This window comes from Hypomesus transpacificus, chromosome 12 (assembly GCF_021917145.1).
Source record: "Hypomesus transpacificus isolate Combined female chromosome 12, fHypTra1, whole genome shotgun sequence".
Classification (NCBI taxonomy): Eukaryota; Metazoa; Chordata; class Actinopteri; order Osmeriformes; family Osmeridae; genus Hypomesus; species Hypomesus transpacificus.
Window position 1 is genome coordinate 8848137 of NC_061071.1, and position 13649 is coordinate 8861785.

The window sequence follows — 13649 nt, forward strand, 5'->3', positions numbered from 1 at the left end:
ATGGCATAGAGCCTAGACGCTAACAAGCTGACACTATGAAACCAAAAATCCCCAAACTTTTTCATGTTCACGACAACACAATCTGTGTGAGGACTTTAGACAGTGGCCTTCTGGATTTTTTGGACGAGCAAACAGCATATGTTTGGATATCTCCCCCTAGTGATGTAGAGGTTGATTTGTGTTTTAATTTCATTATTCGATATGGAGACTGAGCATCTGTAAACTTTTAATGGCATAACAGGAGTCAACAAAGGTCTTTTTTGACATGTGTCCATATTTATCAGCCTGAATGCCATCCTGGTCGTTGAAACGCGTGGGATTTATCTCACTGAGGAGGCTGTGGATCTGTTTGTAGGAGAACACTGTTGTTCGCGGTGGAGGCATGCTGCGTGACACGTTGCCAGCTCCGTTGCGGTCTCTCCGTCGGGCGCATTGTGTCAGTGCCGCTTGATTGACAGGCATGTCATGGATGGAGACGTGTTTGCCGGACCCCCGACTGCTAGCGTTGACTTCGCTGTCACTGTGTTTGGCACAGACTTGTCGACAGGAATTCTCTTGCCAAACGGGGTGAATCTCGGGGCCGGTCTGGCGCTGAGCTTTCGTGTTTTAATTCTCTCCGTTTCTCCACAGAGCTTTTATATCTCAGGTGATATGTCATGCCCGTCATTCAGCAGGTGTGATGTGTGTGCGTGTGTTTGTCTGACATTAATTCAATGATATAATTCAGCTAGGGGATGTTGTTGTTCTGTTGTATTGTTCCCCCTTCAGGAGCCGCTGTAGTAGGGAGTAGAAGGGAGGAGGATGTAGGCTACTCTGCTGGTCTCCATTTTGTTATTGCATTAGCTAAGTCACCTGTGGCTCGCTCCATCAAGACCTTCCACTGTTGCCATGGATATCACACTGTGACTAAAAGCATTACGGAGGAGAGAGAGAGAAGGAAAGAGGGCGAGGGATGACCATGTAGACAGACAAGACAGGGAAAAGAGAAAGTCTGAGAAGTTTCCGTGCTCTGATTAAGCCGGTCGGGCCGTCTTCTGGACATCTTGGATCTGATGGTGTGTGTGTGTGTGTGTGTGAGAGAGTGTTTGTGTGTGTGAGTGTGTGTGTTTGTGTGTGAGAGTGTGTGTGTGTGTGAGAGTGTGTGTGTGAGTGTGTGTGGTTCCCTCTCTCTGGTCCGAACGGCTCGTCGCGGCCCTGACCTCTCTAGCCACGGGCTCTAATCACTGTAAAACTGATTCATTAAAATCATCCGTTCGTAAAAGGACACAGAGGAGGGCGAGCGAATGGACCACAGCCAATTATGTGATACCCTGCCAGTTAGAAGGGGAAAAAAAGATTGGGACATTAAGTCTCGCAGTGGAGCAGGGGAATGATCTCCACAGCAGATCAGCTTGTCAAATGAGAAGACGTGTGTGTTCACGGTGCAAGAGATAGGAGAGAGAGAGGGAGAGAGAGAGAGAGAGAGAGAGAGAGAGGGAGAGAGAGAGATGAAATGGAGAAACAGAGAAAGCTAGAGAGAGATGGAGAGAGATGACAAGGAGAGAGAGATAGAAAGACGGAGACAGTAAAGTCAAGAGAGTCAAGCTGCCGTCACTGCATATGCAAACAGTGACTAATTAAGTAAGAAGACATGACAAAGTTCCACACTTGGCTAATGAAATGGAAACACAGTGTCAGAAGAGACACTCCTGAGTAGAACTTACCACTACGTAGTATGCAATGTTTGCGACAGTACTTCGATGTTCTATGTCTCCCTTTTTGGATTGCAAGTGTTTAAACATCGAGAAACCGTGCAAACTTTCCTAGCCGACGGATTACAAACACATACTGTCCTCCCTTAGAGTCATTCACTCACTCACTCACCCGCAACACGCATTGTGTTATCTCTAATTGTACAAAAGAAATCAAGCTTTTCGCACAACATTGGCATACACACATCTTGTTTCGCTGTGTTTATTTGTTCCTTTGCCGGCATAATTCAGCTGGATTGGAGAACCTGGCACACTCCAATCCCTGCAAGACCCCTCAGCCAAGAGGGGTTTCATTATGGCTCGTTTGACTCTGTTCACAGCTGATACAATAGATCTGAAAATGGGCCACCATCTTCCATAAGACGCGCGTAGCGTCCCAAACAGACAATCACATGCACAGTGTGTGTCACACAAACAATCACATGCACAGTGGGCTTCAAACAAACAGGAGAGTGTTCTAGCCTTGCGGCGTTCTAGGGCATTCTGGGAAAGGGGTTTGTAGAAGGCAGGCGAGGTTGATGGGGAGTGTAATGAAAGCCCATAGCCTCGCACAATGTGACCACAGGATAGATAGTAAACCCCTGGGTGGACGTCTCCAAAAAACACAACGTTCATTGTTCTCTCACCAAATATTTTGTGTGTTTGTGTCCGTTGGTGGTGCGTGAAGTCATGTATACAACATGTGTCAGAGTACAATGCAGGAGGGTGTTTCGGTGCTGGAGATGTGGGGTAAGATAATGGGCAGTGCGTTTCTTTGTTTGTGTGTGTGTGTGTGTGTGTGTGTGTGTGTGATTATGAAGTGAGCTGTGAGACATTGTTTTTAGTATGACTCTTGGTGTGAAAAGTAATCTTCTGGGAGGCAGAGATTTCATTCCAACTGTAGAGGAGTTGTTTGTCCAGGGTCATCTTGCGCAAATTAATTATTTAATCGTGGCACACTGGATTTGTGTGTGTATGTCTGGAGTAGAAGAGCGAGAGTCTCTTCATGCTGTCTGCGTGTATGTTTACGCAGCTTTTCAGCCCTCGCTGCGTATGTGACAAGCTTTGCAACGTGAACAGCCTCCATAGCTCACACAGCAGGTCACATGCACGGCATACACACCATCTACACTGGAGGCTTCGTTTCCTGTGAGCCACATCACACACAACGTGTGAATATGCAGGAAAATTGCTTGGGATCAGATTTCCAATTCTATCTGACATGAGATGAACCATGCTACGGCACACGATACATGAGATTTTCCGGACAAAACAGGTTGTACACGTGCCAACTCAACCACGGCACAAGCCCCACTCTCCGATCTCTCCTTGGCAGCAAACACCAGGCGCAGACTTCGACTATCCGCGAGTTGACCCCGGTTCAGTGTATAAATAGTCCACAATGTGCTACGGTCTGTAGGACCATCCATCTGTCTTGGTGGCAGGCAAGGAGCTAGATGGAGTGTTCCAGCAATTAGATGGATGAAAGAGAAGAGGAAGAATGAGGTTCAATTGCCTTCCTTGAGAGGCTTGGTTGTGGGCTTCGCTCCATGCGATGTCACAACAGGGTGGGAGATAGGGAACAATGAAAGCACTTTGAAGAGAAACCGAGGGATGACAGGAGAGGGATATGAGGGTTGAGGGAGAGACGGAGAAGACTCAGAGAGCTGTCCCTCCTAGCAGAACAGTGCTGATGGCTTTTGTGCTGCCTGAAATGAAACGTACCTGTCATACACCTGATTTAACTGCAGTGTCTTTAAGCCAGGCCTGGTTTCAAACTCACCATAAACCATTCCAGGTAAACTAACATTGATGAGGTTAGTCTTCCTGTTTCATCCTTGGAAAAAAAGGGATATTCCTGTGAAGCTCAATTTCTCAAGTAATGTTGACGTGTGAAAGCTATAGATGATAGGTTTCTTTGAAACAAAGGAGCTGTAGAGGAGTAGGTTTAAACAACAGTGAAACAGGGAGCAGAGGAATGTGTAAAAGCATAGCTTCTGCTCCGGAACAAACTCTTTTGTTGTGCTGCTGCTGTTGTCGGAACAAGCCATACCCCAAGCCGACACGTGCAATGTCTAACTCAGACAGTCTTTCGATTTTGGCCAAATTTGCATGGAAGTATGACTTTGTAACAATAGACTAATGCCAAATAGGTGAATTTACAGTAGGTGTATGTACCTGGAAGTGTAGCCAAAGTGGTAACGTGCATGTTTTAGAATAGTATATTCATCTGTGATAAGTTGTCTAGTATGTAGAGGACTTAGGTGATACAAAACTACCTCCAACTTCCAAACACTTCCTGTCTGAGACAGACCATAGAAGAAGAAGACCGGGTCAGTAATGACTATGGCAGTCAGGTAGGTACATACAGACAATCTGAAATCCATCCCTTTGTTCTGGGTCAGTGTACTCCAGTGGATTCCACTGGACTATACTGATCTCAGGTCAGTAAAGATGGATCCCCAGTGACAGAAATCTGCACCACATACATATAACATTGTTTTCACATTGTTGTCAGTTAACGAATGGAAGGCAAACACTGATACACTGTGCTGTGGTCCTGCATAATAAATTTAAATTGCAACCCTATAGCACCGAATATGGGCGTCCGTGTGCAAGTGTCTAAGTTGGAGCAATTGCCTAATCAAGTTAACATTAGTCTTTAACAGTCGTGTCAAGGCCTACTTTAACCTAGCTAGTGAGTCCCATTACAGGGTACCAGTGCCAGATTTAAAGTCTGATGCCATATAACGACGTGTAATTTGAGTGCTAATACATTCAGGGCGATTTGAGAGTCGCCCCCAACGTCTTGTCTGCTCCCGCCCCGGTACTCGAACACTCATGAAAATCTGCTGATTAGAATTCCGCCACCAGACGCTGTGAATTCCTTGAAGCCATTAGCGGTTTGTTGAGAACGGTTTCGTCTCGTCTCGACATCGATGCTAGCGACCAGGACAGGCTGCCAGTGGGAATCAATGAGCCCCCGCGTGGAGTGGAAGAATGAAACAGTAAACGCAGAAGAGGCCGGTACTATTTCTTGCCTGCTGCTGTCATTCTCTTCGACCACTTAAATTGATCAGGGCTTTTATTTATCCTGCCACAGGACTTCAACCTCATTTGCTCACCATTCAGTCACAAAGTACACTGGCATTGAATAACTATACCCACGTCCTCGTTTGCGCGTGTGTGGGTTCCAGGGTTGAGCATGAAATCTTGACGGGGTGTCTTGTCTGCACTAATACGTTGTGTAATTAATTATTATATCAAAAGCTATATCTTACTTAATTAATTTGTGGCAGGAAACACACACAAACACTGGGGTTTCCATTACAGAGAACACATTTTGAATGCATTTTTGTCACAGATGAGAGGAGGTATGTGTGTCTGTGTGGGGGGGATTAATCGTTCCCTTTGTTCTCTCAGAACAAAGCAAAGAGGTGCATGCGATATTCGCTTTAGCCCTCAACTATGCTAAACTTCCACCAGTAATTGGGTGCCATTTTCCTCCGGCTTTAGCCTCTGTATGTTTCCATTAAGTTTCTGTCAAAGAGAGGCCTTCTCATCACGGTTATCAACTTAAATGGAACGTCAATGATGCGTACGTGTTTATGTGTGTGTGTTTGTGTGAGGCGGGTAACCGTGGAAATGGGCTTAGCACCGCGGTTCGTAAACATAAAGTTGAACGCTCCAGACGGCGAGGCCAATCACAGCACAGCTTGGTGAATTCAAAGAATAATAATCGTAGCTTTTCTCATCCCTGCAATTTTTTGACAACTTATAAATAAATCTCCCCCTCTCTCTTTCCTCATATGTCTGTTTGCAGTTCTCTCTATTCCTCCATTTCATACTTTTGTATTCTTTTATTTTCTTGCCCCTTTCCTGCTCCTTGCATCTCCTTCCTCCCCGCTTCCCCCCGTTCTTCCTATTTCGACACACCCTTTATTCCCACATCCCTCCTCTTTTCTTACTCCTCCAGTGTCTCCATCCCACCAAGCTGGTGTGTTTCAGTACACGGCCAGCAGGAGTGCGTGTGTGTTGAGGTGAGCCGTGGTTGCTAGGTGTGGGCGTGTGTGTTGAGGTGAGCCGTGGTTGCTAGGTGTGGGCGTGTGTGTTGAGGTGAGCCGTGGTTGCTAGGTGTGGGCGTGTGTGTTGAGGTGAGCCGTGGTTGCTAGGTGTGGGTGTGTGTGTTGAGGTGAGCCGTGGTTGCTAGGTGTGGGCGTGTGTGTTGAGGTGAGCCGTGGTTGCTAGGTGTGGGCGTGTGTGTTGAGGTGAGCCGTGGTTGCTAGGTGTGGGCGTGTGTGTTGAGGTGAGCCATGGTTGCTAGGTGTGGGCGTGTGTGTTGAGGTGAGCCGTGGTTGCTAGGTGTGGGCGTGTGTGTTGAGGTGAGCCATGGTTGCTAGGTGTGGGCGTGTGTGTTGAGGTGAGCCATGGTTGCTAGGTGTGGGCGTGTGTGTTGAGGTGAGCCATGGTTGCTAGGTGTGGGCGTGTGTGTTGAGGTGAGCCATGGTTGCTAGGTGTGGGCGTGTGTGTTGAGATGAGCCATGGTTGCTAGGTGTGGGCGTGTGTGTTGAGGTGAGCCATGGTTGCTAGGTGTGGGCGTGTGTGTTGAGGTGAGCCATGGTTGCTAGGTGTGGGCGTGTGTTGAGGTGAGCCATGGTTGCTAGGTGTGGGCGTGTGTGTTGAGGTGAGCCATGGTTGCTAGGTGTGGGCGTGAAGACGTACTCAACAGAGTTAGGTGATTACCAGGCTTCGAGGGGATCTCCACAACCACACACACCCTTTCACAAGCTCATTTACATGACTGAGGCAAGAGGCCGTAAGTCAGCCTGGTCTAACCCAGAGCAGGGAGGAGCTGGCGGGGATTCAAGACGTCGTATATCAGCCTACACCCACGAGGTGCACCAGACACAGAGATGAGACTGACAATGCCATGATTGATTTTTTTACTATACTCTTAACTATTAAAGTGGCCGTAAGTGGAATATGTCCATCGTTTAGATCAGGAGGGGTAGCCATCAGCCGAGAACAGTGGGATTAATCGGCTTTCTGCATTGCTGTTTCATAATTACCCAACACACACTCACTCTGAAACACACACACGCACACTCACATGTGCACTCCATCACATTTTCAAAGAGCTTTTTATGAAAGATAAAAATCTCACCGTACACAGAGTCACTCATGCCAAGGCAGTCCTTCCGATGATCACCCGCAAAATAGGATGTTTATCTATTTTGTCTCTTGTGACTCTGTATACCAGTCACGCGGTGTGTCGATTTCTGTTTATAGTGACACTCGTCAGGCACTTGTTCTCTCTATGAGTCTTGTGACTATTTTACAAAACACTCTTGAAACCCCCTCCGGTCCTCTACAAACCTCGTCAAGGTCCTCTCCTGGCTCGTGTTTTGCTGTCAAAGCAGGGTGTTTATGGTTTCTCTGAGGTAATTAAACGGAATCTAAAGGTCTGTGGCGGCGAGGATTCGCAGCGGCAGCCTCTAAGTAATAACAAAGCCAATTAGAGAGTGTGTTTTTCAACACTGCCATGAAACTAATCTTCTGTTCAGCCCATAGGCGACCGATAGCAGGTCTGATCCAGCACTCTGTTCACTCTCCACAACGTTGTTTAATTGGAAATGAGATCCAGATGGGGGAAATGTTCTGTGTGTGCGTGTATATACACACACGTCCAGACACATGAGAAAAAACACACACATACAGACACAGGTATAAACACACACATGCGTGCAGTCCATACACACATAGCTACAAATACAAACACATGTACACACACTTATACAAGCGAGTGACGTGGAGCTCTAATGAATGATCACACATATCCTTCCCATCCAGGTGCACTTGGTAAGTAACTGACTGGCTTGTCGATGATGGATGAGAAGATGCATAATTAAGTAGTAGGTGCTTCGAATTCTGCCGTGCCCTCTTTCACCTGTTCATTACAGGCAAAATGTCAGAGCTGAAAGTGCTTTTGGTGGATGACAGCCAGGATATGGGAAAGCTTTCTAGGTGGCAGGGAGATGTATAGAAGGCAGGCGTACAGCACTGATGGTGATGATGTAGCATATCAACTGTCAGGGAACACAGTGTCTGTTGTGTTTTCAGCTGCCATTCACCGCCAACCAGTTCAGACACTGAAGAACCAAACAATCATTACTAACTTGATTGCGTTTTAAATGGTAAAAGAACAGTCAGGTAAAAATGAAGACAAATTAGGAGCCATTAGCAGTTAAACTAAAATCTTACAAAACACTTTGCCGTTAAAGAAAACAGGTTGAAAAGAAATTAATAAATGTTTTGTATGTGTTTTTTTCTGTCTTGGTTTAGTTTCTTGTCGGTAACAGTGATTTATGTCAGGATCTTCCTTCCGCATAGCCCCATTACACACAGCCATTTCAGGAATCAACAGATCATTATGGCATACATCATACACCTCATAGAACTCCACCCTGCAAACTGGGTGCTGGGGACACAAACACAAAATATCTTCCAGAACTATCCAATATAAATGTTCTAACCACAGCCTGTTCTGTTTTCTGGTTACTGTTCAGAAGTGGTTTGGGGATATTTCTTTTCATTTGGATTAGGTTTTTTCTTTGATGTATAAGGCACATCAATTCACAGTTAGAATTTATTTGAAAATTGAAATAGTTCCATTTAGCATATCTCTTACCCCCTTGGGAAAAGATACCTTTTTGGTATTGATTTGCTAATTGCTAATTTAACATGGGACATTGTACATTTACATTCAGTCATTTAGCAGACGCTCTTATCCAGAGCGACTTACAGTAAGTACAGGGACATTCCCCCCGAGGCAAGTATGGTGAAGTGCCTTGCCCAAGGACACAACGTCATTTGGCACAGCCGGGAATTGAACCAACAACCTTCTGATTAATAGCCCGACTCCCTAACCGCTCAGCCGTGGAACATGGAACAAACTCAGAGTGCTGGAACAAAACCTACCATTACAGTCAAAAGAAACTGTACTTGTCAACAACAATGATCATTCCCTCCCCTCTCAGTCTTGAGTTTCTGCGATGTGATTAAAGTGCGTCTGTGACAAGAACTATACACACAGCATAGCAAAGCATCTCTTGCTTCAACATGGCTGCCATCCATCACTATGAAAGGGTTAGGGTGTGACGAGATCTTCCAAGTAAATAAATAAATAAAAGAAACAAGTTTAACTTGAAAACATAAAGCTACATTTGGTAGATAAAACAGAACCTCTTCAACAAACTACCGTGGTTCATTAAAACATTCTATTCACCCTGAAGTTTGAAATCCCATCTCCTTATTTCATAAACTTTTGCCTTTTTACCCTTCAACACGTAAACCAAGCCATCACCACCCCAACCATCAGTGCTGGAATACTGTACTTAATGCCCTGTTTTCAATTTTCCACGAAGGGAACTCTAACCCGCGCGAGAACGGAACTCAACCCTGAGTACTTGGACCTGCGTTCACGGACTGAGCTGAATCCTGAGTACTGGACGCCATGCACTCCTCTAGTGAGTACTGCCGGTTCGAATCCCTCCCAGAATGTTTGCTATGACATCATCATCACGTGCCGTCACTCCTCTAGAGAGTAGTGGTCACTTTGACATCATCATAAGCTCCTTCACTCCTCTAGAGAGAAGCGCTCACTGTGACATCATCATCACGCTCCGTCACTCCTCTAGAGAGTAGTGGTCACTGTGACATCATCATAAGCTCCTTCACTCCTCTAGAGAGAAGCGCTCACTGTGACATCATCATCACGCTCCGTCACTCCTCTAGAGAGTAGTGGTCACTGTGACATCATCATAAGCTCCTTCACTCCTCTAGAGAGAAGCGCTCACTGTGACATCATCATCACGCTCCGTCACTCCTCTAGAGAGTAGTGGTCACTGTGACATCATCATAAGCTCCTTCACTCCTCTAGAGAGAAGCGCTCACTGTGACATCATCATCACGCTCCGTCACTCCTCTAGAGAGTAGTGGTCACTGTGACATCATCATCATCACGCTCCGTCACTCCTCATGAGGTGACAAGTTACATGATTTACACCTGGTCTCCAAGCCTTGTTTTGCTCTTCATTGAACACACACTTGTCTGACATTATTATTTAAGTACAAACAACTGCCCCAAGTGTACCGCTTGCCGTCCTGGAATGCACACCCAGCGAAAAGGCTCAAAAACTCATAACTGTGCCACATTATCATAACAGCATCATTAAAATGACAGTTTAGTGCGCCCACTAATAATCATGCCATTGCTGCATGAGTAAGAGATAATTGGCGCATTACCTCCATGCTAAAAGACAGAAAGTGCTTTGGGAATCAGCCGGAGAGTTGGTGTGTATTTGTGTTGTCGCTTTTGCACTTTGCTCGTTCTCAATGATGTCGGTAGATTTATTTTGCATACTGTACGAGCTGTCATCATGCTGCGCACAGGGTGAGAACGGGATGTGGGAATCTCACAGCCTCATATCAGAACTGCTGTGGTACCTTTGTGTGAATGGAACACGCATGTGGGGGTTCGAAATGAGACTGGTTAACACCAGTTATATGTGTGGCCGGCCTCTTTCCCATCCAGTAACAAACTGATTGATTGAAGTGCTTCTGGTTGCTGTTTTCTATCATGGGATTGAGTCACAAACACCCCGACCCCAGCTCGGGTTCTGGTAGCGTAGTTTTGCTCCTTGTTGTGAGATCAATATGCTGAGATAAAAAATGTGTGAATCAATTACCGCCTGGCGTGCTCCCTCACATTCCCCTACTCAGCTACCTTTTCTTGCCTCTGCAGGGAGGGCCCTCCGAGAGAGGGTGGGAGAGACACAGACAGAGAAAGAGAGAGGCGAGAGATAGAGAGAGAGAAAGGCGAGAGAGAGAAAAGCGAGAGAGAGCGAGGCGAGAGTGAGAGAGGGAGAGAGAGAGAAGAGAAAGTGAGATGATGAGGAAGAGTGACAGAAATAGAGGGAGAGAGAGAGAGAGAGAGAGCGAGAAAGGGAAAGAGTGAAAAAGGGAGAGAGAGAAAGAAAGGGAAACAATTGGAGATCTTGCGGAGGATGAGATCTTTAGACATGGCCGAATTAAGACTGTGCTACTGTACCACTTCGCTCTGGTCAGAGGCCCTTCAGAGTCCTGTCATGTCCACTGTGTCGCTGCTCTCTCCTCATCTGCTCTCCGCCCTCAACCATCTGCCCCCTTCACCCCCGCCTCCTCAGCCCTCAGGCGACGTCTAACGGAGCACTCTGGGAGCCGTTGAGATTGGACATGGGGCGCCTAACGGGCGGCTAGCGCTGATACCACGGCGGGCATGTTATTTTCCGTGTCACTGCCCTCCATCGGGGTGATGGGAGTAGGGTGCAGCCCACGCACGGAACATGGAGAGTGTTCTCTCTGGCCCTCGCTTCTTTTTCCCTCTCTCTCTTTCTCTCTCTCGACTTTCTTTCTCGCTCTCGCTCTCTCTCCCTGACTATGTTCCCAGGGCAAACCAAGGCCACCGGCTAATCAGCAGAGTTAAGAGAAGGCTAATATTCGATTGATGTGACATCAGCTGTCAAAATGTCTCTCTCTTTCCTCTCTCCCGTTTTCTCTCTCTCTGAAGAGACCAGTCTTGAGCCAAAAGTCACGATGCGTAACACAGAGATGTCAAACTCATGTGGGCTTTATGGTGCAGCAGTTCAAATAGCTACCCTCAAGCTCCTGGTGTAGCTGAATGTCTCTGGGTCTCACCCTGAATTTACCTGGTCCCACAGTACAGTAGACTTCAGATGTAAGTCTGGAACTATCTGGATAACCAGTGGTAGAGTCAAACTTTATCTTTGAGACCGAGTTAACTTGTCTCTGTGGGATCTCCCTTGCTGTTGGGTTATCTGGACATCAGTTAAATCGTCCCCTCAGATTCCTAAGTGGTGATTTTGAAATATATTTTGTGACATTATTATGATTATATCAGTAGTTTCATTATTGCTTATGGATTTAATTAGGTATGTTGCCTGTGTATCTTAGGTCATTAACTCATTTATTTATGGATGTGTTATGATCTAGAAATCTTTTAAATGGTGATTGTGGTTGTTTGAGCGGACAGCTGCTATTTTATTCTCTCTTGTCAAGATGGGCATTGGACATCAGTGTGCAAAACAAAATAGTATATTCTTGAGGAGTTCTTCCCAGTCCGTCTGCTGACTCCAGCATCTCTGGTGTGTTTGTTAAAGGACTGTATTGCTGTTTGCTCTGCCTGGTGGAGCAGACAAACAGTCATCTCCGCTGAGGAAACACACTCTCCACTCAGGGGGAAATGATGACTCTTCTGAGCCAAGATGGCTGCCATGCCTCAACCCCAGGCCCTATTAAGCTACTAGACAGCTTTATTGCATTGACGCTCGATAATTTCCCTTCCTCTGTCATTTGGAGTGTGGCAAATCGTTGTCAGGGAGTTGTAGTTTGTGGAGGGAGGCGGGGGAATGGGGAGGGGTGCTGTGGTGGGGGGTCTACTGTGAGAAGGCACAGCTGGCAGTGATTATTCCCCCCCCCCCCCCACCACCCCTCCCAGTCGATGGAGAATAGTTTGGACGAGTGTTAAGCACTCCTTGGGCATGTGACAGCCCCCCCCCCCACCACACACACGCTTTCAAACACGCTAACACACATGCTTAAACACATGGTAACACACACGCTTACACACATGCTAACACTCATGCTAACACACACGCTAACACACCAACCCCTGCTGCATCTTCAGCTTGTTCTCCGAACCTGGCGCAGATGAAGGAATATTTGGGTAAGGTTGGGAACTTACCAGTCCAGAACACTTGCAGGACAAACACATGCTGTGCTCATCGGCAGGGGCGGACAAAAGTGGCCCGGCAGTTACTGTCAGACCGGCCCACTCAGTACATGGGGAGTTGCCTACTCAATGCATGGCACGTATCGACCAATCAGTGGCTTACTTGGAAAAATACCCATACACTTAACATCATTTTGGATGATTACAAAGAAATTACATCATATATATCTTTCTTACGTTGAACGTCCGAAATCCGTAAGAACACATTTTAGAAGACACTTCAGAATTTTTGGGGAAAATTAGGCACCATGAGTCTGAATACAGATCGTGAGGAGGAGTATAAAACTCATTCAGTGCTTTTAGATGGTCTTAGAGCAAATTATACGTTTTCAAGCTGTGTAAAAATGGAAAATAGTTGGAAGTGCAGGCAATGTCAGAGGGAAGGCCGGTTGGTGATAGAAGTGGCCCGGTATTTTGGACCATCCCAACCCCGTCGGCCCCCCCGGTCTCCCCGATTTCCAGTCCGCCCCTGCTTATCAGCCTGCGACGAGGTATGAATTACGTCTGGCTGTTAAAATACCAGGGCAGAAAAGGGCGTGAAAATACAGAATATTGACTGTTGGCATTGTATTGATTTATCAAAGTGGTGTCCCACTTTGTGTACCCCTCAGACTGACCAGGATCAATACATCTAGCGTGGGGTATATTACTGTTGTCTGGGAAACTAGAAACCTGCAAATACACTGGAATGAAATCTTGCTGTGACGAGACCACCACACGCTCAAGTCCTACAAAGACAACGTCTCGGGCAACAGACAGGGAGGCCTCTTAAGGAGACTTTAATCCAGCCTTTAGGCCTGTTGTTTTTTTACTTCAAAATGTGTTCACTGCTTGCTTGCAGAAAGTTCAAGTGTCCATTTTAGAAAATATCACCAATTTCCAGTTGGAGTTTGATTACTTACTGGCAGGATGTTTGCCTTACTTTGCCTTACTTTTGTGGCTGTGTGATTTTGTCCCTTGTTTATTCCAACCCTTGCAAATCAAACTTTTCTTCTACGGCCACCAAGGTGACACTGTGTCTAGTTGTTAGAATCCCTGAGGGCTCCACTGCTGCATATGAGCAGGTGACA

At 46.4% G+C, this 13649-nt stretch overlaps 1 protein-coding gene across 1 annotated transcript in view; it reads left to right on the forward strand.

The window, feature by feature from the left end:
- LOC124474649 (protocadherin-9) overlaps positions 1-13649 on the forward strand; it is an 83701-nt gene that overhangs the window by 26628 nt on the left and 43424 nt on the right. The window contains exon 3 of the mRNA XM_047031004.1: positions 9155-9256. Within this exon, the coding sequence (XP_046886960.1) occupies positions 9155-9256 (102 nt within the window). The remainder of the gene's footprint in view (positions 1-9154; positions 9257-13649) is intronic.